This window comes from Schistocerca piceifrons, chromosome 1 (assembly GCF_021461385.2).
Source record: "Schistocerca piceifrons isolate TAMUIC-IGC-003096 chromosome 1, iqSchPice1.1, whole genome shotgun sequence".
Classification (NCBI taxonomy): Eukaryota; Metazoa; Arthropoda; class Insecta; order Orthoptera; family Acrididae; genus Schistocerca; species Schistocerca piceifrons.
In genome coordinates, this window is record NC_060138.1 from 875,835,319 (window position 1) to 875,862,997 (window position 27,679).

The 27,679-nt window shown below is 37.9% G+C and overlaps 1 protein-coding gene across 1 annotated transcript in view; it reads left to right on the forward strand.

Annotated features, from left to right (window-relative positions):
• Positions 1 to 27,679, forward strand: part of LOC124716352 (protein sidekick) — a 416,456-nt gene that overhangs the window by 350,501 nt on the left and 38,276 nt on the right. Inside the window, exons 25-31 of the mRNA XM_047243167.1 lie at positions 2,698 to 2,878; positions 3,474 to 3,689; positions 9,801 to 9,997; positions 14,034 to 14,230; positions 20,983 to 21,222; positions 24,328 to 24,528; positions 27,406 to 27,547. Coding sequence (XP_047099123.1) covers positions 2,698 to 2,878; positions 3,474 to 3,689; positions 9,801 to 9,997; positions 14,034 to 14,230; positions 20,983 to 21,222; positions 24,328 to 24,528; positions 27,406 to 27,547 — 1,374 coding nt within the window. The remainder of the gene's footprint in view (positions 1 to 2,697; positions 2,879 to 3,473; positions 3,690 to 9,800; positions 9,998 to 14,033; positions 14,231 to 20,982; positions 21,223 to 24,327; positions 24,529 to 27,405; positions 27,548 to 27,679) is intronic.

The window sequence follows — 27,679 nt, forward strand, 5'->3', positions numbered from 1 at the left end:
GCATTTAAAGATAAGGGAAATTGGAGCTCGTACTGAGGCATTCAGGCAGTCGTTTTTCCCTCGCGCGATCTGCGAGTGGTACAGAGGAGGGAAAATCTGACTTTGGCATGAATAGTGCCCTCCACCTCAAACTGCTTGGTGGCTAGCGGAGTATAGATGTAGATGTACTTTTTGAACACACCTTGTACACAGTTTCCTTTATGGATGAGCTTACACTTTCCTAGAATTCTGCCAATAAACTGAAGATCCATTCGCCTTCCCTATAACTGACCTTACGTGCTCATTCCATGTCAAATGGCTTTGCAGCAATATGCTTAGCTAATTAATGTGTCAAAACAGCACGCCACTAATACTGTTCTGAAACATTAAAAGTTTGTTTTTCCTACTCATCTGCATTTGACTCCACCTTTGTTCTGCTTTCTTACACACTGCACAACACCATATGGCTTACATTATTAACGTATTTCATCCTAGCCCTTTCCTTTCAGCATCTTCTTTCTTATGCACTTCGCAACACCATAAAGCTTATGTTTCATATTAGCCCCTTCCTTTCATAGCCTTATCATTGAGGATTTTTTTCATTCTGAAACTTATGTCCGGGTTATTGAATTACAATATTTTGTTGCACCTAATACTACTAAAATGGTTGCCATCCCTCACACCAAATAGAAGTTCAGTCTAAGACATGCTGTACCTCCCCACGGTTTATCAATAATGACATTTATCCATAAACTACAGCATCAGCAGCAAACAATTGCAAATTGTTGCTCACCCTATCTGTCAGACTGTTATGCATAGTGAGGACGAGAGTGGTTCTATCACACTTCCCTGGAGAACTCCTGATGATACCCTTGTCTCTGATGAACACTTGCCATCCAGGACAACATGCTGGGTTCTAGTAGTTACAAAGTCTTCAAACCACTCACATATTTGAGAACCTATTCCATTTGCTCTGACCTATGTTAACAGTCTTCAGTGAGGCATTGTGTAGAATGCATTCCAGAACTCTTGGAGACTTTGAAATCTGCCTGTTGCCCTCCATCTGTGTTTTGGAGGATATTGTGTGACAAAAGGGCAGGCTGAGTCTTGCATGAGCAATGCTTTCTAAATCTGTTGTGATCTGAGAACAGAAGTTTTCTCTATCCCAAGTTTTTTTTTCAAATTTAGAATATGATCAAGAATTCTGCAGCGAGCTGACAGTAAGGATGTAAGTCTACAGTTTTGCAGGTCCATTCTTTTACACTTCTTATGTGTGCTTGGGACTTTGCACTGAGTGAGATGTTAGCAATAAATACAAGCCAAGTAATGGACCAATGCCGAACTCTCCATAAAACCAAATTGTGATTCCTCCAGACATGGCAGCTTATTTCCTTTTGTCTCTTTCAGTTGCTTCTCAGTGCCGGTGATGCCTCTCTCTCTCTCTCTCTCTATGTCCTCCATGCCATAGTCTGTGTGATGGTCAGGCAATAGTACACCTGTATGATCCTCCTCCATGAATGATTTTTCAAACACAGAATTTTAAAACATTAGCATTCTTTTTACTACCTTCTATTCCAATACCAGACTGGCCAACAAATGACGGAATAGGAGCTTTCGACTCACTTAGTGATTTTACATAGGGCCAGATATTTCTCAGGTTCTTACCATATGTTGGTAGACATTGTTGTACGTTTTGAACAACTACCTTTTTATAGCCGCTACCAACTTTTGCCTATCAACAGTTTTGTATTCTTTTTTGAATTGAGAGTGTAACAGTCTCTTATTTCCTTAGCATTTTGTTAATTTTTGTTATTAAACCACAGTTCATCAGCCTATGCAATTGTACTGTACTGGCCAGGTGCATGTGGGGTGGCCAAAAAGTTGCCCGTGCACATGCAGAACACATGCAATAGGGTTATGTGGCAGGCAGCCTATACTGTTTGCACCTCATCTGAGTTGATGGTCTGGTGATGGAATGGCCTGATCTCAATGCCAGTCATTTAATCTTATTCCTTGCTGCATTGTTACTCTCAGTAGTGGGATAACGTAATCACAGTCTGAATCAAGAGCATGGATTATGGTATAATCAACATTCACCTCTTATGAAAATATCTTTTTTCACTTTTAATTTATTGTGTTTTATGAGGTTTACTGTTTTTGATGCAATACCTGTCCTGTAGTTGTTAATCAAAAACATGTCATGACAATATCAGAGTATGCATCCCTATAACTATTGTTGTCACAGACCGGCTCCCTGCTGCCCTCCCCATGACCATAGAAGATGGCAGCAAGAATTTGTAAGGTTGTGAGAGCAGGAACTGTTGATTAATTACAAGTCACAATCCACAAATTTTATTTTTGTTCGTGGTACATGTGTAACTGCCAATCATCTGAGCATATAGCATGCAACATGCTAACTTACAGTGCTGCTCCATGCTACAAATCTCACCTTACACATTATATTAAGTTATTACAGCAAAAATGTCTGCTTATAGAAATTATTTATAGAACTTATTGAAGAATGGTGGTAATTACTGAGCTTCATTTGCATTTTTCTGTTGTTAGTAAGAATTTTATTTTCTTAATATGAAATCATGTGTCATGAACTTTATCAATGAAGAAAACTGAGCATAAAATAGCCTTGGTTCATAATTTTATGAACAAACTTTATACTGTGTACATCGAAGCTTACATTTGCATTTATTTCATTTTTCATAGCACCTGGTGCCCCATCAAATGTATCATTTCCTGATGTGTCAGTCACAACTGCACGTATAATATGGGATGTCCCAGAAGAACCTAATGGAGATATACTAGCTTACCAAGTTACTTACCGCCTCTCTGATGAGACGAAGGATAACTTATCAAGGGAGTTTCCTCCTTCTGACAGAACATATCGGTAAGTAAGAAGCTATATAAATTAGTCTTGATGAAATAGTAATAATTTTATCACATTTGATTTGTCGAGAAAAAACTTTAAATGTTGATGAAGAATGACTGGTCTGAAACAAATAATTTACTAACTTACAGGATTCTGGAAGGCCGGATGTCAGTAACTGTATGATTTACCAAATTATCCAAGAAACTGCAAAAAACTGTCAAAGTTACAGTATTAATTTTCTTGATGACTAATTTTGAATAATATAAAATCATCTACTAAAGCTGTGCAGTACCATCCATTACGAAAGCCATATGTTTGATCATTTTAGTTAAACACATTGTACAGTTACATACATTTAATTAAAACAAACAAGCATATGGCTGTCATAATGGATGGTATTGCAGAGCTTAGGGGGTGAGCTTAAGAATTGAAACTAGTCAGCAGTGCAGAAAATTAATATCACAACGTCAACAGTTTTTTGTAGTTTATTGCATAATTTGGCAAATAATTTACATTACAATAACAAAATAGTCTACTGTGGTTCAGTTACACATCTCTTGTGGTTGGTTACAGCTCATTGTACAAAATTTTAATGAATCCTTTTTAATTGCAGTGCAACGGAGCTACTCCCAGAGAAGTATTATCTGTTTTCCGTAACAGCACAAACCCGACTGGGTTGGGGGAAAACAGCATTTGCCCTTGTCTTCACAACAAACAACCGAGAAAGACCACAGCCTCCATCTGTACCACAGATAAGCCGCAGTCAAGTGCAAAGTGAACAGATAACATTCAGTTGGACACCAGGCAGAGATGGATTTGCACCTTTGAGGTAATTATTATGTTTACTTAGAATTTTGACACATAACAATATGTATGTATGTGTGTCCACATCATCATTCCATGTCATTACCAGCCAGAAGGCATTCATGCATTACAGTCCTCATTGATAATCATCTGTGCTCAACCTGTGGGTTTTTCGTACCTCTCATTATATCATCTCAGTCTTTTTTGTGTTTTGGGAACCACCAAGGAACTTTCTTAATCAATGTACTATCCATTCATCTAGCTAAGTGCCCTGCCCATTTGTTTTATTTTTCGTGGGTCCCATAATTACTTCCTGCCTGCTCCTGTCTGCTCCCTGGTATATTTGTTTATTTCCCTATCTCTGCTAATAATTTCTGGCATGCATGTTTCCAATGGTCACTCTGTGATTACATATATGAGACCAGCTCACTATTCATCAAGTAATAGGAGAGGTGCCTGAACATCTGACAAGCACTTAGTGGAGAATGATGCCCTGCTAAACTTACCATTTTTGTATCGTTTTTCTCATGACTTATTTGGTAGGTTGAGATTTATCCTCATATACACAATTATGTTCCATCTGTGCAACATCAGTTTTCGGCAGTGTACAAGTGCAGGAAAGCATTATTCTCAGTAATAGAATTAAACAAAGTGTCGAGTTGCTGAGACAATTTTCAGTGGTGTGTGTGTGTGGCGGGAGGGGAGGGGGGGGGGGGGGGTTGGGGCTGCATGACTACCTGCTATTTCTCTAAAGATAACTTCACACAGGTAACATATGAGCTAGTTTTTTGATGACAAGAACAACTTATTAATCCAAAAAGCCGTTATTTCTAATAACTGTTTTTCCAGTAACTTTTTGTAACCCTTTTTACACCTGTCTATTGGGATATTTATCTGCATGTTAACTGTTAGAAACATATTGAGAAGAGCATTTACTCTTTAAAACTTCAGCTTTAAAAAGTAAAAAAATAAACGCCCTTAAATGTGCAGTACGTGAACTGTTAACACAAATTTCAGTGCAGCCTATTTCATATTTTGCATGATTGTAATATATACCTACATGTAACAACTGCTACTCTAGTATGAAGCACTTGTCAAGCATTTTCAAGATACTGAAGTCCCAAGTTTTGCAAGCCTCTTGAATGTTATATGAGAGATTCAGCTGTTGAACAGAGGGCTTAGTGCATCCACTTATGGCAACAGGCTAAAAGACTGCTTGTACTGGATCTAACTTTTTGCGGTCTTCAGTCCAGAGACTGGTTTGATGCAGCTCTCCACACTACTCTATCCTGTGCACACTTTGTCATCTCCAAGTACCTTCTGCAACCTACATCCTTCTGAATCTGCTTAGTGTATTCATCTCTTGGTCTCCCTCTACAATTTTTACCATCCACACTGCCCTCCAGTATTAAATTGGTGATCCTTTGATGCCTCAGAGCATGTCCTATTAGCCGATCCCTTCTTCTAATCAAGTTGTGCACAAATTTATCTTCTCCCCAATTCTATTCAGTACCTCCACATTAGTTACGCGATCTACCCATCTAATCTTCAGCATTCTTCTGTAGCATCACATTTCAAAAGCTTCTATTCTCTTCTTGTCTAAACTATTTATCGTCCGTGTCTCACTTCCCTACAGGGCTACACTCCATCCAAATAGTTTCAGAAATGTACTCTCGATGTTAACAAATTTCTCTTCTTCAGGAACACTTTCTTTGCCATTGCCAGTATGCATTTTGTCCCCTCTCTACTTCAACCATCATCAGTTATTTTGCCCCCCAAATAGCCAAATTCATCTACTACTTTAAGTATCTCATTTCCCAATCTAATTTCCACAGCATCACCTGATTTATATGCCACCCTTTTTTTTTACTGAATCGCCATCCTAATCTTCCACCAAACACTTATTATGCTACAGCAAATGATGCTTTTTTGGAATGGAACAGTGAAGTTAAGGGTAATCATTGTGGTACATTCATGCTGAGGTATACCAGCTGCACATACTGTCTGTGACAGGCTATTCAGTACCAGCTAGCCGCCCTGTCGTCTTGTGCCAGTGGTGTCACTCAGAAGCAATATGGAGGGGCATGGTGTCAGCACACCACTCTCTTGATGACCATTCTCAGTTTCCCAGACCTATGACAGTATGTAATTAGGAATCATGATGAAATAATTGTTTATTTATTGATACATTTGCACAAATTTTGATTCGAAGTCATGCTGAGCCAAACCTGGCTTTAAATAACATACTCCATATTTGTTATTTGTACATGAATGTATAAAAAAATATGATCATTTCGTCATGGTTCCTTACTTATATCTCACCAAGGATGTACTGCAATGATTATAATTACTATTATTATTGTTCCTTTTTGAAGAAACATTGTTTGCACTGTTCTGTGGAAGATTATTGGTGAGTATAGGAGACACTAGAGAAATTGGTGCAATTTACATGTAGTACATGCAGATTTATAGTCTTCTACTTAGCTAATTGCGCAAACACAACTGCGGCTCAATGATTGGTGCTCTTCTGTGGTATGCGACAGGCTTGTGAATCTTTGAACCTTGAGAGTTCTCAAAAACACTCTAGAAGCAGTATCAGGCCAACATTTGTTGCATCCAAGTATGTGCTGTAATGTGTAAAAGAGAAAACTCTGTCACCCTATGGTTTTATGCTTCCCTTATTTGTAAAGACCCCTAACTTATTTATGACCAGCTTAGTGCCTGATGCTTCACTCGCAAAGAGTAAATGGTCTTCACAGTTTTTCTTTCTTTTCCTTTTATAACCAACTTTTTATGTAGTTCGAAATTTTTTATGGTAGTTAAGGCCTTAGAATCACGTATTTCAACCAAAAAGTGTTACTGGTAGCTGGAGTCCAAAGTTTTTATTAATCATGCCTTTTGCATTCTTGCTGTGATATTTTCATAGTAACTTTCATCCCCTAACACACATTTTTTTGTATCTAACTGAGAAGTGAATTTCCAATTTTCATAGATTTAGCTACAAAAATGGTTACATAATGAAATATTTTAAAAAACCTTTCATCTCTTATTTGAATGTCCAAAAACAGTGAAACACAGTTTTTTTTTAAATTTCGAATAAGAATCCAATTTCAGTTTGTCACAGATTTAGCTTTAAAAATGCTTTCATAAAGAAATATTTCACAAGACATTTCATCCCCTATTTCACTGTCTTAGAGACTGAATTTCCAAAAATGCTGAAAGACAATTTATTTTTATTTGCAACTGAGAAATGAAATACCAGTTTTCATAAATACAGCTTTAAAAATACTTTAGTAGTCCTTTAATAATGATTTATTTTTAAAAAAACTTCCACCCACTATTTCACACCTGTAGGATTTAAATTTCCGAAAATGCTGAAACATGTATTTGTTCATTTCTGACAGAGAAATCAAATACCAATTGTATGTCTCACTTCAAAATTGGTGTAATAGTGAATATTTTCAAAAAACCTTTCATCCCCTGTATCACCTTTGAGCCAGGACATTGCCTTTTATGTACACAGATAAATACAGGGTTATTACAAATGATTGAAGCGATTTCACAGCTCTACAATAACTTTATTATTTGAGATATTTTCACAATGCTTTGCACACACATACAAAAACTCAAAAAGCTTTTTAGGCATTCGCAAATGTTCGATATGTGCCCCTTTAGTGATTCGGCAGACATCAAGCCGATAATCAAGCTCCTCCCACACTCGGCACAGCGTGTCCCCATCAATGAGTTCGAAAGCATCGTTGATGCGAGCTCGCAGTTCTGGCACGTTTCTTGGTAGAGGAGGTTTAAACACTGAATCTTTCACATAACCCCACAGAAAGAAATCGCATGGGGTTAAGTCGGGAGAGCGTGGAGGCCATGACATGAATTGCTGATCATGATCTCCACCACGACAGATCCATCGGTTTTCCAATCTCCTGTTTAAGAAATGCCGAACATCATGATGGAAGTGCGGTGGAGCACCATCCTGTTGAAAGATGAAGTGGGCGCTGTCGGTCTCCAGCTGTGGCATGAGCCAATTTTGCAGCATGTCCAGATACACGTGTCCTGTAACGTTTTTTTCGCAGAAGAAAAAGGGGCCGTAAACTTTAAACCGTGAGATTGCACAAAACACGTTAACTTTTGGTGAATTGCGAATTTACTGCACGAATGCATTAGGATTCTCTACCGCCCAGATTCGCACAATGTGTCTGTTCACTTCACCATTAAGAAAAAAAGTTGCTTCATCACTGAAAACAAGTTTCGCACTAAGCGCATCCTCTTCCATGAGCTGTTGCAACTGCGCCGAAAATTCAAAGCGTTTGACGTTGTCATCGGGTGTCAGGGCTTGTAGCAATTGTAAACGGTAAGGCTTCTGCTTCAGCCTTTTCCGTAAGATTTTCCAAACCGTCGGCTGTGGTACGTTTAATTGCCTGCTTGCTTTATTCGTCGACTTCCGCAGGCTACGCGTGAAACTTGCCCGCACGCGTTCAACCATTTCTTCGCTCACTGCAGGCCGACCCGTTGATTTCCCCTTACAGAGGCATCCAGAAGCAGTCGCATACCATCGCCGAATGGAGTTAGCAGTTGGTGGATTTCTGTTGAACTTCATCCTGAAGTGTCGTTGCACTGTTATGACTGACTGATGTGAGTGCATTTCAAGCACGACATACGCTTTCTCGGCTCCTGTCGCCATTTTGTCTCACTGCGCTCTCGAGCGCAGAAACCTGAAGTGCGGCTTCAGCCAAACAAAACTTTATGAGTTTTTCTATGTATCTGTAGTGTGTCGTGACCATATGTCAATGAATGGAGCTACAGTGAATTTATGAAATCGCTTCAATCATTTGTAATAGCCCTGTAACAACTGCAAGCAGGTTAGTCCATGTAATGCTGTAAATAGCGAACATGGTATCCCCTCCCCCTGTCCCCTCCCATCCCAAAACCCAGTCACTACATACCACACTGTTTTACTTTGTTGCCTAGCAGGACTGTTTTCTTTATATAGTGCATTTCTATTTTTATCAGAATTGCCTTCTTCAGTATTCTGCGGACTTTAGAAAACAATACCAGTAGAACAAATTTTTCTGATTTCTTAAGTGTGTGTGTGAAAAAGAACAGGCTGCGAGAATGTATAATTTTTCTTGGAAGTTCAGGGAGCTGCCATTTTGTTACATACAATTTGTACCAATTTCTTATTTGGTTATTGAACATGGAATTAATCAATTTCTCAGATTCTGCATAATTTTTTGTTCACTGTTTGAATTGTTTTGTGCTGGGAGACACATAGTTCACTAATTAGTCCCATGGTGAGGAAATTATCATGAATTGGATCATGTCAGAAGCACACATACAATATTTTCGAAAATTTGGGAGAATCTTATCTTCTACCAGAGGCTCAACTTTTGCATGTTTCTGCCAACTCGAAAACGTGCTGTGACAAATGACTAAGTTACATGAGTAACTCAATATGTTACTGAACTCACAAGAAAATGTATTAATTAACTTCATTTATATTTTACTATTACATCTGGAACATTTTTAGTCGAAAGATTTCATGAAGGATGTTGCTTTGTCTGATGTGGCAATACCATCTTCACAATACTGAAACTGTACATGAAGGTTGAGATCAGGTATTCTAGAGCACTGATTGCTGAAACTGACAACTCTATTTTATCATTAACAGATACAAAACACAAGAGTTTTTTTAACACCACATTTTTCTGTGTACTATGTCTCATATGTGCTTAAAGCTACCAAATCTGCTCTCTCTTCTCCCCCCCCCCCCCCCCCCTACACACACACGAACACACACACACACACACACACACACACACACACACACACACACACCTTTTTACCCATCCCAAACCCTGCTGTATGCCACACTGTTTTATTTTGTTATCTAGTGTGTTTTCTTTACATAGTGCATTTCCATTTATATCAGAATTGGTTACTTCAGTATTCTGAGACTTTAGAAACCATGCCAGTACATCACAGGAAAGAGGTAGCATAATAAATAGTGTGATTTTAAGAAGAAGTATATTATGCTTAAACAAATCATAGAAATAGAAGGCAGCTTCTCAGTGAACTTCCATGTGTACGTGTTTTTTTGACTGATGCCCATTCTTGTTTTTTATAGGTATTACTCTATTCAGCAGGCTGAAGGATCTGGTCCATGGCAAACAGTTCCTGAAAGAGTTGATCCACAAGTTAATTCCTACACAGTCAAAAATCTTAAGCCATTCACAACATATCGATTTAGAATTCAAGCAACTAATGATATAGGCCCAAGTGGATGGAGTGCTGAATCAACAACAGTTAGAACACTTCCAGCAGGTATGTATATTTTTCGGTATTGCAAAATATTAATAAAGTGAGTAAATTTTGAAGAAGAAGAAAATATGCTGTAGTTGATCTGGCAGTATAATGAGAAGAGGGCGAACAACCCTGAGTTCCTGGAACTAGTTCATTAAGATCTGAGACAGGGAAAGATAAAGTTTGTTAGAAGCGATATGAATCAGCCAGAACAATGTAATTATGCTAACACCAAGGTTATTTAAAAGGGAGGTTGGGCCCGAACCTAAATCGGCTGTGATTGGCTGGCGCAGTGACGTCACTGTAGGAGCAAAGCGAGGCAGGGACTAGCGCAGCAAGCGACTCTTACTAAGGACAAGCAACTACTTATAACACCAATAAGTTCTCAGGAAATTATTTAAATCAGTTGATTTACCTGTTTAGATGTTTGCAGTAGAAGAAGAGTGCCACTGTCTCGATTTCCGCTTCTGTGCTGCTGCTGCTTTCTGCATTTTACGCTTCGTATTGAGGAACCGCATATGAATGAAAAGTTGTGTTCTGACATACAGTTTTATAACGTGTGATGAAAATTCCGGATATTTAGTTTGGACAGCAGTGCATATTGTTTTCACAAAATTTTTTTCCTTGGAAATACTATCCAGTCCATTAAATTCATTAAAAATTAGTTCAAACTGAGACACCTTATGTAGCCACTCACCTGTTGGAACTGTAAGCCCACCGCGAGATAGAAATTCAATCCAACCATAATTTTCATTTGTTAGAGGACTTAAAATATCAGCAGACGGCGTTCCCAGCGTCTTGTCACAGTTCCTTGCACATCCCTCTTTGACAGCAGATTCTTCTGTTGCAGGTTGAACAGGAAAGTCAATATCTCGTAGCTCTTTTTCACCATCTATCATTTGCAGTGCTTCGCTCGTGTCAGGCAAAATTCCTGTGAACAGATGTGACGTCAAAAATCCGTCACACTCATCTGCCTCTACAGATGTGTCACTTGACAGAAGTATGTCATGAGCATTGTGTCCCAGCAGTAACAGCCGTAATTGATATTTTACTTCTGTTGGAGAAGGGTTCAAATGGAAATGACCAATTCCTCTGATCTGTGAGAAAAATTTTTCCAATGCATCCTGGTTCAATCTTGCAGTTAAAATATATGTTATTTGTAGTGGCTGAAGATCTGAAAACAGTCCAAATAATGACCGAACAGTTGTCATAATGCCTTTCTGGAATGGGAGCAAGTGATTTGCATTGCCTACGCGCATTTTTTTGGCACACGTATACAGTTCTCTCAATATTCTTTCTTGAACATCCTTATGTATCCCATAACCACGTGGTAACGCATTCTTATTGTGCCTCCGAGCATTCAGAATTTCAAATGTGTCGTTTGCTAACTGAAAAAAATTTGCTGCTTCCTCTTCTTCAGGCATTAAGTACTTTATGGCTTTAGCTGTGGTACTTGAAAAAAGTTGCATTGCCAAATAAACCCTTTGACGCTCTCTCCCCTTGACACTGAGATGAAGCTGTGACAGTTTAGGACACAACTTCATTTCACTCCTATCTAATGCGAGCAGTCTTTCTACAATAGATTTATTAACAATTTTCCCACTTCGAAGCTTTAGTCCGTCATCCAGAAAGTGGTTCCTCATTAATTTAAACAAATGCGGAACACCTGAAAACACCCAGATTCATTTTATTTTCATATTGCAGATTGGAAAAACAGGAATTTGTTTCTGTCACATTAAAATCTTTCCACACAGATCGATTTTTTGTTCCAAGGTCGCACACTACCGCAATAACATCGTAATCGACATCTTGTACAGAGCAGATAATACTATTTAATCGATCAGCTGTTATTTGTGTGTCAAAATCATAGTAAATGGGTTGCTTCTACCCAGAAAACAAACCACGTTCCATAACAAATAGCACGTTACTGTGTGGCCGTACAACACGATCTTCAACAGGATCATAAATAATATTGCTGTCTACATTCATTTCGTCGAATGATGGCACACACACACGTTCAGTTTTTGTCAGTGCAGATGAGTGGGCTTTCATTAGTTGCAAAACGTCTGTCAGCACACCAGGAAAGCATCTGAAAGAATGTGACGTCCATCTCTTAAGTGTTGACAGTCCTGGAAGTGGGAAACCGACCTGATTTCTTTAAAACAAATAACACTTCCTAGACACAGCAAGAAGTGTAACCGCTTTACAAATATCTTCCCTTTGACATTTTGCTCATTTCTTTCCACTCAACAAGCAGTTTATCTGTGTTTTTGAAAACAATTTGCCTAATATTTGAGTCACTTTCTCCTGCACTTGCTTCTTTTGACACTTTTGTTGATATTTTATTTTCTCACCACAAGCTTTCACTTTGAGTTTCAAATGTTTCTCACTACACTTGAGCTTTGCACACATAACTGTCAGTCTGCGGTTCCTGTATTCTAATTCTTCTATACGATTACAGAGTACGCTGATCTGTTTACTATCAGTGTCACAGTCATCTGTCGCTGTTGACTGGTCTATTTTTCTTTTTTTCGGAGACACACTAACCAGGTGCTCAATTGAATTTTTCATTGTCTTTCTTGCTTGCAACCTGTCTGCCCTACTGCCCTATTCGGAGAAACTGTGTCATCAGGGCCTGAATTTCCACTAACACTGGGAACACTTCCTGATATATTCACACTCGGCACTGCGTCGGCAGTAGATTGAGAAGTTCTGCTCGCAAGGCACGTAGATAATCATCGGATGTGAAATGCAATGAACAAACAGTTGCCGTCGCAACACTGAAGCGATCTTTTCGGTGGCACTTCATAATCCAGGCCTTCTGCACTTTAACGTCTTTTGGGAACGAATGATAAATTATATCTGTGCCTTTTGTCTTTCGGCTCTATGACAGACACCCTGTTACAGCACACCCAGGCATTTTAACGCAACACTTTTACATATCACCGCAACAACACCACAAACTAAAGCAAAACAACAACACCGGTAAAACAGCTCTTTTGGCGCCTCGACACAACGTGCTCCTATGCTGACGTCATGCGCAGAACGACGAAATATTCGCCGATCTGCGCAGGCCATTTGGGCCCCCCCTGTGCTAACACAAAGCAAGAATGTCCCCCCCCCCCTCCATGGAGAGGGGAGAAGAGAGAGTTGAGATGTATTTTATTAGTTCACAAAACTCTATTTATTTATCTACAAGTTCATTTTATTATGTTCACAGACTCCATTTCACCTCTTAAACTATTGAAACTATAGTATTGTAGAAATTATATTCTTATAGGTGCTAAATATAATGTTTTCCTCTTACATAGCCCGCATCTCGCAGGTAGCGTTCTCGCTTCCCACGCCCGGGTTCCCGGGTTCGATTCCCGGCGGGGTCAGGGATTTTCTCTGCCTCGTGATGGCTGGGTGTTGTGTGCTGTCCTTAGGTTAGTTAGGTTTAAGTAGTTCTAAGTTCTAGGGGACTGATGACCATAAATGTTAAGTCCCATAGTGCTCAGAGCCATTTGAACCATTTTTGTACCTCTTACATAATTTTTTTTTTCATTTATGAGTCATGGATTTTATCATGTTAAAATTATCGAGATTTCTTATGTTCCTGCACCAGGTGATAAGTCACAAGATAGTTTAATTCCTGGTAATGCACTTTATGATAACAAATCAGTTCCTCTGATATGTCCAGATGGTAATCAGTGCTGGTAAGTTGCTGATTTGTGCAGCTTATGCATTAAATTGTAATGCAGTTTGGGTGGGGGAGAAGGCCATTTGTATATTAGTTTAGGGTAGTGAAATACTTTGCTTGATTTTCTTTTAACTAAAAGAAGAAGAAAAAACTAAGGGAGCAGTCCTGGAAACTCAAATCTGTGACAATGCAATTACTTTATGAGTTTAAAATGGATAAAAATTTTCAGGGCTGGTTACTTGTTCCTAATATAGAACTAAACCTTAATGTATAAAATGTTTTCATCACTTTTAACATATTTGTGGAAAATATAACATATCTAGTATTTGTAAAGTACATGCACTAAAATTTTGGTATTTATTACTACCCTTACAGCTCCCAGCAGGGGAGTAAATGGGCTAAAAGTTGTTCCTATTACAACAACAAGTGTTCAGGTTCAGTGGGATGTTATCGAAAAGGAATACTGGAATGGTGATCACGAGACTGGAGGCTATCGTATTGTTTTTCAGCCAATCTCTGAATTCCCAATTGTGCTTCAAACAACGCCTAAAGAAGAAGTCCGTGGTATTGAGGTAAACATCTTAAATGCCTATTTTGCAATTTTATCTGCCATAAGCTGTGTGTACTACATGGTAGAAAATCTCAAAGTACTGTACACTTGACTGCTATAAGCTGCTCTTGCCCACTCTCCTCGAAGAACATAAGCATCACACATATGGCTATAGCACAAATAAATTTATGAAAAACATTAATTATAATATTTACCCAATTATAAGATGAGGTTTTTTCCCAGATTCATCATTCAAAAAATACAGGGTCGTCTCATGTTGGAAGATTACACAGCTGCTGCAGAGATCAACATTTTTACACTGCTTAACAAATTAATATAGGGATTGTCTTACATTTAAAGATTGAAGCTATGGCTATTGAGGTTTCATGTAAATTTATATTGTCCAATCCTGAGTGGTAGAGTGTAGCAAAAAGTGCTTGCATTCAAATAAGCTCAAGATTTCCCAATACGTTGAAGCGCTCAATTAAATATTGACCTTGCTTGACCCATCACATGACATTTGTTAGTGGCACTGGGGCAAGGGACATGCAAGAATCTATGGACCAGTGACTATAACAATTTAATGCTCTGCTTAAAAATTGACAGTTTTGTGGAACACAAGAGGAAATGACATTAAATTCTATCAACTTACAAGCTTCTGTTGTATTTGAACAGGTTTGTAATAAAAGTTCTCATACATATGGATACCTTATACATACATTTATGCTGCTTTTTAAGTAAAGGTAACATTCAAAGGCAAAAATCTCCTTCAAAACCCATTACTTGATTCTAAACCCAAGTCAGTGTTTTATTTGTTTACAAGAAACTGTAATGATTTGCCACTTGGGTTTAAAATGAGAAATTCTGTCGCTGTTCATGTATTAGAATACTGGGGAAAAACATTACCAGCTTTGGAGCAAGCTGATGACATTAAACGAGAAGAGAAACAAAATTAATCCAGAATTAAATGTCTAAATACAAAATAAATCACATTAAACTGACCACAGTTGGTGTTGTAAGAAGAAATTACAATAGAAAGACCCATTTTGGAGATAGTATCAGCAGACATTTCTGCATCATAGGTTTGAGATTGGACTGAATCATGTTGTGATCTGTTATTTATGTATTTGTTGCTGTTGTTACATATGACCTGCACCATGGAATATACTGACATCCATATTTCACTGTTGCTCAAGAACAGTGCTGTGGAGTATTGAATGGAGGAGCTCAGTGAAACAGGCACGACTGTGCGCAAGCAGTAATTGCGTCATGTTGCCAACCATGCATACAGTGCATACTTTGATGAACATGTACCATGTTTAACCAGCAGTTTGCGTGAATCCATTTGGATTTGGAATCAAATTGACTTTAAAGTTAGACAAATACTCAACAATAGCATACATTTCTGCAGGGTATGCTAAAACTCTAGATTGGGGACAGTGGCATACTTACATGTATCGTGAAGCATTCTTGTTGACATTCTCCGTATGTTGAAGGGAACAATTGAGGGTGTGTCGGCTATTGGTTTTAAATTTTTCTCAAAGAGCCTAATAAAAAGGGGGGGGGGGGGGGGTCAGGGGTCATCTTACATTCAAGTTATAATCGGGTAAATACAGTATGTTTCATTGAATACTTCACTGCTCAGACAGACATGTGTAAAGGTGATTCCAGCGTTAATAAAGAACATTGCTCTTTGAAATTTCTGTGGGTTCTCTTCCCTTACACATTTCTCCCCTGTAAATAAGCATTTAATTCCTTATTCACCATATCCCGTACACAATATTAAAAAATAAATTTCTTTGGTACACTAATACACAATGTAAATAACAGAATATGTCACCAAGGGCATTCCATTAAGTTACTAATTCCATCTTTGAAAACAAATCATTTGCCATGAGCTTAATTGTAAGTTTTGTGTATGCTTTTTAGATATCAGTAGATTAAGAAATAATTTAGGACTAAAGATCGCTCACTGAATAGCAAATTGTTGAGTCATCAACAGGTACACACAAAAAAGAATGAAAACTTTATTAGCTTTCAAAAGAAATCCAGTATATATACACACACACACACACACACACACACACACACACACACACACACACACACAGCTGTGAACCTACACTGTGCCGGGTAGACACACAGTGTCAGGGTTAAGAAAGTGGGCAGTTCATTAACCTTGTTAGCACAAGTATCAGTCTGTGTGTTTGTTAATGGTTAACTGCCACAGTGATAATTAATTTACACTCATGATTATCAGATCTTTATATATGAAGCTCCACAAAGTAAGTATTTTAATTATTTTAAATATCAGTTTTTTTCCATAATCTATGAATGTTTCAGTCTGCTATCGACTCACTTCAAAAGTGTAAAATCAATTTTCTCGTTACAGCATTCATTTGTTTATGTAACTTAATCACACATGTAATTAGTTGTTAAAGTGCAATTATTCCATCTTGATTCAAATGGCAGGTACAGCTCATTAAAAATACTATATATAAAAACAAAGATGAGGTGACTTACCGAACGAAAGCGCTGGCAGGTCGATAGACACACAAACAAACACAAACATACACACAAAATTCAAGCTTTCGCAACAAACTGTTGCCTCATCAGGAAAGAGGGAAGGAGAGGGGAAGACGAAAGGAAGTGGGTTTTAAGGGAGAGGGTAAGGAGTCATTCCAATCCCGGGAGCGGAAAGACTTACCTTAGGGGGAAAAAAGGACAGGTATACACTCGCACACACGCGCATATCCATCCACACATACAGACACAAGCAGGAGAGGAGAAGATGAAAGGAAGTGGGTTTTAAGGGAGAGGGTAAGGAGTCATTCCAATCCCGGGAGCGGAAAGACTTACCTTAGGGGGAAAAAAGGACAGGTATACACTCGCACACACGCGCATATCCATCCACACATACAGACACAAGCAGACATATTTAAATATGTCTGCTTGTGTCTGTATGTGTGGATGGATATGCGCGTGTGTGCGAGTGTATACCTGTCCTTTTTTCCCCCTAAGGTAAGTCTTTCCACTCCCGGGATTGGAATGACTCCTTACCCTCTCCCTTAAAACCCACTTCCTTTCGTCTTCCCCTCTCCTTCCCTCTTTCCTGATGAGGCAACAGTTTGTTGCGAAAGCTTGAATTTTGTGTGTATGTTTGTGTTTGTTTGTGTGTCTATCGACCTGCCAGCGCTTTCGTTCGGTAAGTCACCTCATCTTTGTTTTTATTTATAATTTTTCCCCACGTGGAATGTTTCCTTCTATTATATTGATATCATTAAAAATACTGTTACGTATATAATTACTTATACAGGTAAATATAATAAAATTGATTACCACTTAAAAATTAAAATTTATCCAGATTCCTTAAGCATGCTTTCATAAAGTGTCCATCTATCTCCCTATCAAATTCAACAGAAATGCCCTCCACACACAAATTTTCGGCATAATTATGAAGACTCCATGATGAACAATATTTTCCCAATTCACATAGAGTGTATTACTTCAATTTGTATTTGGTTAGACCTTTTAACTCTATAAAACTGAGAGGAACAATTTATATATGTATGATTTTTGTGCATTCTACGACCAGTGTTGTCCTTTATAGTAACACTCTAGGCTATCTACAAAATCTGTTCATATAAATGTAGACTCCTACTGAAATGCTTTTTGTTTGGAATGCTGGATACCTCACCCACAGTTACTGAAAGTAGTAGATAAGTTTTGCTACTTGGGAATCAAACTAATAATAATAATAATAATAATAAAGTGTTTATTTGTCCATAATATTTGTTTTTAGTGAGATATTTTGTGATGAGGCTGATGTTCTTTGTATTATTTGCGCTGCTAACTATTCTGTTGAGCCCCAGCTGATGAAGGATGTATCGTTGGCATAATTTACTAGGTTTGAATTTTGTGGAATTATTATATCATTGATGTACTTCCCTGAGAGACTCCACAGTTGAGAATTTTATCCGATGATATTACTGTTTGTATGTGTCCCCCAGTTATATGATGCAATGTGAGACATTGTCTTCTGTTAACAAATCTAATACCACTCCTTTGACTCCATAAGTTTCTAATTTATATAGAAGAATTGAATGATTTACTCAGTCAAAGGCCTTGGATAGGTAAAAAAAATTCCATCATCAAGTTTATCCAATACTGCTTGAAAAAATGTAGTAACAGCTGTTATTGCAGACTTGTTCTTCCTGAAACCATGCTGAGAGGTATTTAGTGGATTGTACTTGCAGAAAAATGATTCAAGATGATCAAGAAGTAGCCTTTCCAACAATGTACCAGGTATTGATGTCAATGAAATAGGCCTATAATTTTGAAATCTGTAGTTATTCTCTTTTTATGCACCGGTCTTATTTCAGTGACTTTTAACAAGTCAGGAAATGACCCCTGACTGAAAGTGCTGTTTATTAAATGCTGTAGTGGCTTTATGAATTCATTACTGCATTCTCTCAGAAATTGGACTAAGATTTCATCACAGCCACTGGATGTATTTGATGGAAATGGTCATGTGTAAAGGATGTTAGTAGCAAGAAAGGTAGAATTCAATCCCTAGCAAATGAGACAGGAACTGTAACTGAGGATTGCAAAGCGAAAGGTGAGCTGCTTAAATCTGTTTTCAAATGTTCTGTAACACACCTCAGGAAGAATGAATTACTGATATTACTGGGATTTAGCATGTGGTGGGTCAATCACATCCTCCATACTCACCTTACTAAATTGATCTATGAATTTCTCACATACTTCCTTGGAGTCACTCAGCAGTTTTGCACTGCCTCTTATTATTATACACTGCAGTGTCACTTCCCCTGCTTTCCTTGTTTACATAATCCATGCTGTTTTGCTAGCATTGCTGGATTGCCTCATCTCTTCTGTGTACTGTAGGTTTTTCCACAGGCTTTGTATTTAGATTGGAAGTACTGCAGTTTGGTGTCTCTAGAATATATAAACCTTCATATCTTCCTTTACATTTATCACATTATGGGGAAGTTAAAGATTCTTGGAACTGTCAGAACGAAAGAGAATATAAAATGTAGAGCAGCAATAGAAAGAAATGCGTTCCTGATAAATAGAAATATGTTAATATCTAAAATTAATTTAAATGTTAGAAGTATTTCATGAAAATATTTGATCAAGTGTATGAAAAAGAAATGTCAGTAATAACAGTACAGACAAGAAGGAAGTAGAAGTATTTGAAATGTGTAGCTATATGTGAACGCTGAAGACTAGGTGAGTAGATCGAGTGTCTACAGAACTAGTACTGAATTGCTCCAAGGAGAATAGATCTTTGTAGCACAATCTGACTAAAATGAAGGATATGCCAACAGAACACATCCTGACGCATCAAGGAATAATTAAATTGGTAAAGGAGGGAAGTGTGCATAAAAATTAATAGAGGGAGACCAGGCTAGAATACTTAATGCAAGTTCAAATGGAAATCTGGCCATATGTTTTACTATAGAAGAACAGAGGTTGATCGAAATCCAGGTAAACAAGAAAAGAAGACAGCAAACAATATTACAGGTATTAGAGGAATTTCTGACGTAACAGCAAGACTAGTTAAAAAACTCATGGAAATCATTTGAAGCCGTGCACTAAACATGCTCCCATTGTACTAAAAGTTAAAGAAACTGATAAAAGCCAACAAATGTTGCTAGAAGCTTATAAAAGCCAAGTAAAGCAGTTCTCAGTATGAAAGTTGGTTTGAACTACATAATGCCTTACTAGGTAGCTGCAACAGGCAGAAGATGTGCTGCACATTTTAGTGATTTTCATCGAGATAAACTTATGTTGCAGTGTTCTTCTTCGGCATGCCAATATAGAAGTGTGTACAGGATCAGCTAGGTGAAAAATCCTTGTAATTCAATCTTTCATTGATTGTATCACTACTCATCTGTATTGTGATATATTATGAAATTTTGAACATTCATGAGTGCTGTGATAAACTAGTATTGTTATCGTCAATTGTAGGCTTAAACCAAATTGTGCTCCTTTAAAATTTTGAAGGACAGTAGACCTATCCTCTTTCTCAACAATCTTTCTTTAATTTTATTGTACAATTACATGAGAAATTGGTTACTTTCAGAATTTTCCGATACTTACAAAAGTATATTTCTGTAAGTTAGTGGTATGAGTGTTCTCGGTACGTAATTTAATTCACAGCAAATCAGCATTAGTGGTTCACAGTTCAGCCAAAGTATATATCACCCCTGAATTTCATTGTATATCAATGCAAATAACTGTGCATCTGGATCTTGGGTGTGAAATCTGACAGATTGCTACAAAATCATTCTAGAATAACACAAATAGATAAGCAAATCAAATTCCACTAGAAATGAAATGGACTAAATTCATCATACTATGAAGAAATTGTACTAATCCACTTTCATATTGCAAGTCATTAAAGGCTTGTAAGATGCCGAGTGAAGATAGATGCAAAGTTTGTTATGCGAGAATTCAGAAATGTTGCTATCAATTATTTATTTAAGGATAGGGAGTTTAAATTAAGTCACATATTCAGTGTATTAAAAATAAGGTTTGACAGACGCAAGCAAAGCAGGAAATAATTCGACAGAGGTACTTACGCGGTCAGCAAAGATGTTGCAGTTATGCAGAAAGTGAAAGAAAAGAAAATATCAAATAATTCAAAAAATGTTTAATTTTTTTTCTTGTTTGATACGCATGTACCTAATTTGACACAAATGGGTATGAGATTTACTGATACAGCTGATCATATCTTTATAAATGTTTCAGGCCAATGAGATTGTTCTTACAGAACTGACCCGGGATCGCAATTATGAGATTGTTGTCATGCCTTTTAACTCACAAGGTAGTGGCCCACCAAGTCCCCCGGTCACAGTATATGTGGGTGAAGCAGTTCCTACTGGTGAACCTCGGGAAGTCATTGCTGAACCTGTGTCGTCTACAGAAGTTCGGCTACGTTGGAAGCCACCTCAGCAGAACCAGCAAAATGGAGATCTTCTGGGTTACAAGGCAAGGCACAAAATATACAATAAGTATTTATAGATCCTTTTCTAAGATGGCATATTGCAGATGTTGATTTAGGAGTCTTCTTCAATGAAATCTTGGTATTAAGTGTGTTCGATGAAGCAATAATAATGGTCAGTAGTTGGTATTATTATAATAAACTCACTTGAAATTCTTATGAATACTTATAATACAAATTGATGACAGTAGGGGATTTGTTCCTACCTAATGCTGTGAACGGGGGAAAGTGTAGCTTGTTCCATCGTTGAGGTTAGTGGCAAGGACTGAGGAGATATTTCAGAGTTATTGCTAATTTTGATCTAAACATTGACAGGATATAATTGAGATAATAGCGTTGATGATGAAGTTTGATGGATCACATGGGGATGCTAGGATGCCATCTGGCTTGAAATGGTACACACTGAAGAGTCAAAGAAACTGGCACACCTGCCTAATATCGTGTAGGCCCTTGCGAGCATGCAGAAGTGCCGCAACACAACGTGGCATGGAGTCGCCAAATGTCCAAAGTAGTGCTGGAGGGAATTGGCACCCTGAATCCTGCAGGGCTGTCAAAAATTCGTAATAGTATGAGGTGGTGGAGATCTCTTCTGAACAGTACATTCCAAGGCATCCCAGATGTACTCAATAATGTTCATGCCTGGGCAGTTTGGTGGCCAGCAGCAGTGTTTAAACTAAGAAGAGTGTTCCTGGAGCCACTCTGTAGCAATGCTGGATGTGTGGGGTGTCACATTATCCTGCTGGAATTCTCCAAGCCCGTTGGAATGCACAATGGACATGAATGGATGCGAGTGATCAGACAGAATGCTTACATATGGTCACCTGTCAGAGTCCTATCTAGACATATCAGGAGTCCCATATCACTCCAACTGCAACACCATTACAGAGCCTGCACCAGCTTGAACACTCCCCTGCTTACATGCAGGATCTATGGATTCATGAAGTTGTCTCCATACCCAACACATCCATCCCCTCGATACAATTTGAAACAAGACTTCTCCAATCAGGCAATCCAGTCATCAACAGTCCAATGTCGGTACCAACAGGCCCAGGCGAGGCATAAAGTGGGCCTTCGGCTCCGAAAGCCCATATCGATGAAGTTTTGTGGAATGGTTCACACGCTGACACTTGTTGGTGGCCCAGCATTGAAATCTGCAGCAATCTACGGTAGGGTTGCCCTTCGTCATATTGAATGATTCTCTTCGGACGTCATTGATCCCATTCTTGCAGGACCTTTTTCTGGCTGCAGCGATGTCACAGATTTGATGTTTTACTAGATTCCTGATATTCACGGTACACTCGTGAAATGGTCGTATGGGAAAATCCCCACATCACCTCAGAGATGCTGTGTCCCAATGCACGGGTGCAGACTATAACACCACATTCAAACTCACTTAAGTGTTGATAACCTGCCATTGTAGCAGCAGTAACCGATGTAACAACTGCACCAGACACTTGTTGTCTCATATCATTGTTGCCGACTGTAGTGCCGAATTCTGCATGTTTACATATCTCTTTATTTGAATCCACTTGCCTACACCAGTTTCTTTGGTGCATCAGTGTGTATGAATGATGACAGACCGTAAGGTGTAGTAGTTTGGTGGACGATAGGGGTATGGTGCCATATAGACCATCGTGAACACAGTATTACTGCATACATATTTGCAACCATAAGCTTAGGTTGTTAGAGTTGAATATCTGTATTTTGATTTTTACTTAGAAGACTTAGCTTTTTGAAACATAAGATGAAGGGAACAGTATAATACAGAATTCACATTTATTTGTTATAGAAACTACAAAAAATCTAAGGATGAGTGTGTCACTAGGGTGTAAATGAACTAGTTTGTGCATTTTGCAAATAATAGAATTAACGTAAAGGAAACTTGTCATAATTTTGCAGAACAGCGTCCCTGACTACCTTAACAGCTATCATTCAACTAGCAACAAATGAAGGAGATTTTCGGTGAAGAAAATATACAACCAAACGTTTGCATAAGTTTATTGTGAAAACCTGACCAAGTGTCAATATCACTAAGTCATCTTCTTCAGAAGGAAAGCCACATAAATTCCATGATGTTAAAGTTGTAAACATGCATGATGACCTAGGAGGCTCATGCTAATTGTCAAAAAATATGGAATAAAGTCCTTCATGGAAACAGTAAAAATAGTGACACAGGTGCAGCTTGTTAAAAGAGCAGACATTGAGTCCAGTATTCAGCTGAGATGTGAGTGGTATAAGGATGGTAGTTTTTTTGGAGGTGGGAGGGGGGGGGGGGAGGGGAGTGAGACAGAAATGCTCCCTCTCTCCCTCCCTCTGCATTCACAAAGTTGGCAAAACACACACCCTACACAGAAAAGAAATCAATAAACACAAACATTGCTGAGTGTGGGACATATCAAAACTACAGCACGGTTTTCCTTGTGTGTGTGTGTGTGGGGGGGGGGGGGGGAAGGTTGGTGAAAAGCAAAAAAAATATAGAAGACGAGTATACAGCCACCTTTTACGATAGATTTCAGCCTCTGATAACATCAAAGGAATAATCACAGGACCTCAGAACATGTAACAAGAGGTAAAAATGCTGTGACTAAATTGTGTGCTAGTTTTATAAAGATGAACTGTTTTTAATCTATAAATATCAAAACGTAGACATTTTATGTATATTGTACCATATTTCCAGCAGGATGACAACAGAAGATGCTTTTTTAAATAAGAACAAAACACATCTGGTGAAGCTACTCTTTAGCTGTAGTAATCTTAAGATGGAAAAACCAACAAGAATTGACTATAACAGCTTCCGTGGAAGATAACCATGCAAACAAACATATTGTTAATAACGTTCCTGGCATAAGCTTCATTATGCTGATATTGTTAAATGTAGGCGTAGCAGCATTTTCATATTTGTGCCCTATCTTAATGTAAGTGGCAGCTTGTTTCTCCGTACCTGATCTACTGTAACTGGATCTATATTTAGCATTCATGCACTGCCACATGTTTCTCTTGATTTAATACTGTGAGTAATGGAATTTAATTTACTTTGTCTCTATAGTTTCAGAGATTATTATTTTGAAGTTAGCTAATTATTTGTGTTTCAGATATTTTACTTAATAACAGAAACATCACAGGATCTGGATGACCATAAAATTGAAGAGGAGTTGGAAGTTGTGCCTGCTACATACAACTCTCATAGTTTGGTTTTCTTAGATAAATACACCAAATATAAAATACAAATTGTGGCTTTCAATCCAGCAGGAGATGGACCAAGATCTGCACCAGTTATGGTGAGAACATTGCAGGTATGTTTTATTCATGAGCCAGTATGTACTCTAATAAGTAGATGTTCCTTATGCAGGTCTGCAGGGCGTTCATGGTGGTTGTCATTGAAGATAAAATCTTCCAGGTTATTAGGCCATGTCATGTTCCTCCTCAATTTCTTCTACACAATCAGCATTTTGATCTCTGCTGGTATCTTCTTCAGGATCTTCTGGTGTCTATGATTACCTGAACAGTGACGAAAGACCATTGTTATTGCATCACCAAGAATATATGGTCTATCGAAGATACTCAAAGAAGATTGCCCTCTGAGACTTAACAGTGAATGGAATGAACCCTTCAACTTACTTTTTATTAAGTCATTTTTTGGGGAAACTGAAACATCTAATTGGAAGAACAAATACTTTTGTGAATGACCTGAAACATTTTTTAGAAATTTTACACTTGGAGAAGATAACCGCCAGTGACATTTTTGTAAGCTTTGAAATCTTAATGTACTAACAACCAGATACTACGGAGATTGTAGGGACAAATGTTGCTCCAGATGTGTGTGACCAGATCAGATTATATCTACAGTTTAGCTGTTTTAAATATATAGGAGAATTTTATGGACTATTTGATGGTGTTGCTATGGGTTCATCTTTGCTATCTCAGTTGACATTTTCCTGAAACGTTTTGAACAATAGGCATTATGTAATGTGTTACTAAAGCCTTCTTGTGGCTTCACTATGTGGATGGCGCATTTGTTATATGGCCACACAGTTGAGAAGAGCTTCATAGATTCCACATATTTTTAAATGATATTCATCCCAAAATCTACTTAACCTTTGTGGTATAGAGTGAGGTCAGTCTCCCATTCCTATATCTCTTGGTTTATAGAAGACCTGACAACACTAGTACACAGACCGTATAAAAATCTTACAAACACATATAGGCATTGAGATACCACTACACATCTCCACGTAACCCAGAAGCAAGCAGTGCTCAGCGTTCTGTCTTGATGTGCCTTCATCATCAGTGACAATAAGAACTTGGAATCAAAGTAGGATTTCTTAAAAGAGAGAATGAAAGCTAACAGCAACAACGATTTGCTCGTAGACAAGTGTTTTACAATGAAATATTACTGTTTGTTCTACTAAGAAAGACAAGGAACCACATTCTCACTTCTAGTTTTTGTATGTCAATCTGTGTGGCTGGAAGTCTGGGGGACTGGCCATTCACTATTGTAAGAAAGTGAAACACCACAGCCATCCATAAGATGTCATTGATCGTATAGCTACCAGTTCCAATGCTTCAGTGCACCATCTTCAGGCCTTAGTTGATGCTGAAGGGGTTATCATGATCCATATATATGAGGCATCAGTGGCCAACACTGGATTATGCGGAGTATCTGTAACCATGATGTTGTCTCTCCAACCATCAACTGCCCCTCCAACACCACTCTGTTATTCCAGCCTGTGGACCAGCAAATTATTTCTAACTTTAAGAAGCTCTATGCTAAAAGACTCTTCGAGCATTGCTTTGCATTGACTAAGCTACCAATCTCATGCTCAGATAGTTTTGGAAATATCACATCAACATCAATGCCTGCATTAAGATGATCGAAAAGGCATGGAAGGTGTTACCATGAGAACTCTCACTTCTGCCTGGAAGTAGCTTTGGCCAGACTGTCAATGAAATTGTGTCTTTGGCCAGGAGCATTGGACTAGAATTGGATAACAGTGATATCGATGAGCTTGTGGAAGATCACAGCCATAAAGTGGCCACAGAAGAGCTTATGGTAGTGTGTTTCACAGCAGAGTGGAATTCTTCAGAGGAGGAGGAGGAGGCAACAGTAACAGCAAAGCAGAAATCTTCTAGTGCAATAAGAGAAATGCTGAAAGCATGGGAGTTTGTTGCATCATACATTGAAAATCATCATCCCCGATAAAGCAGTGGCTACGCGTGCTACAAATTTATTAGACGATTATGCTGTGTTGCATTTTCACCAAGTGTTGAAGTGCTTGAAGAAGCAAATGACCTAGTAAAAAAGAATTAGTTATGTAACAAGAATAATAAAGTACATAATACTGTATACATAATTTTCTTTTAATAAAGGACATAAAACTTTTAGAACTTTTTCTGCATGGAACATATTTCGTATTTTACATTAATTTATATGCTATAAATTGTTTCAAATTATGAGTGTTTTGCACTAAGAGTATTGATGTTACCCACGTGGGTAGTATGGCTAGACAGCAATAGCTGTATGATTTTGTGCTGAATAGGTTCAGAATTCTTAGTTAACATCTGCTATTGAGTTTGCTTATGGAGAAACAATGCAAATTTAATCACAACAGTAAAAGTCCTAATTGTTACCAGCAAATGACTTGTAACTAGCTATTGAGGTAACAGAGTGATAATGACATTGAAGAACAGAACAAAAGGCATGACTTAACTAATTATTTGATTGGTTTTTACTACGGCATCTTTCTTGATCTTGTTGTCCTCCCATGTTATATTCTGATCCAGGTATAGCACATAGAAGTAATTAAATAAAGGCAGAATAGTGTAACTGCTTATTAGAAAACTCTTAATATTTTTAAAGTAACTATTATGCACATGGGTCAAAATTTTATTTACTGTCATATTTAAATATACATTCAGAAAAACATGTGCTTGACTGTTTAGGAAGTAGTGTCATTAATAGCAATTGGTAGCTAATACAGCATACATGAGCAGTTTATCATAGCTGCATAATAATATTAATATGTTTCATTGATATAATATGTTCTTCATTCCTATAGGTTTTATTTAATGCTTAGCTCTACAATATCCATGTTCAAGTTTGCATTCTATCTGTAGATAATTGAGTATATAATAGGCATTAATGCTGTTTTCAACTGTTACTTCCTATATAGGGTTTACCTGGTCCACCAACTAACCTCAGGTTTTCTGAAATCACGATGAGCAGCCTGAGAGTGTCCTGGGATCCTCCCAAGAAAAGAAATGGTGAAATAATAGATTATATAGTGACCTATGAAACAGCGGAGCAAAATGAAAGTAAGTACTGATGTTACTAGAAATACTGCAGATTGAATCATGTATGATTTTGCAACAGAAGAATTAAAAATTATGCCACTTCGTAGTTCATAAAGTGAGAATTTGTTGTGAAAGCAAACCATGTTCAAAATA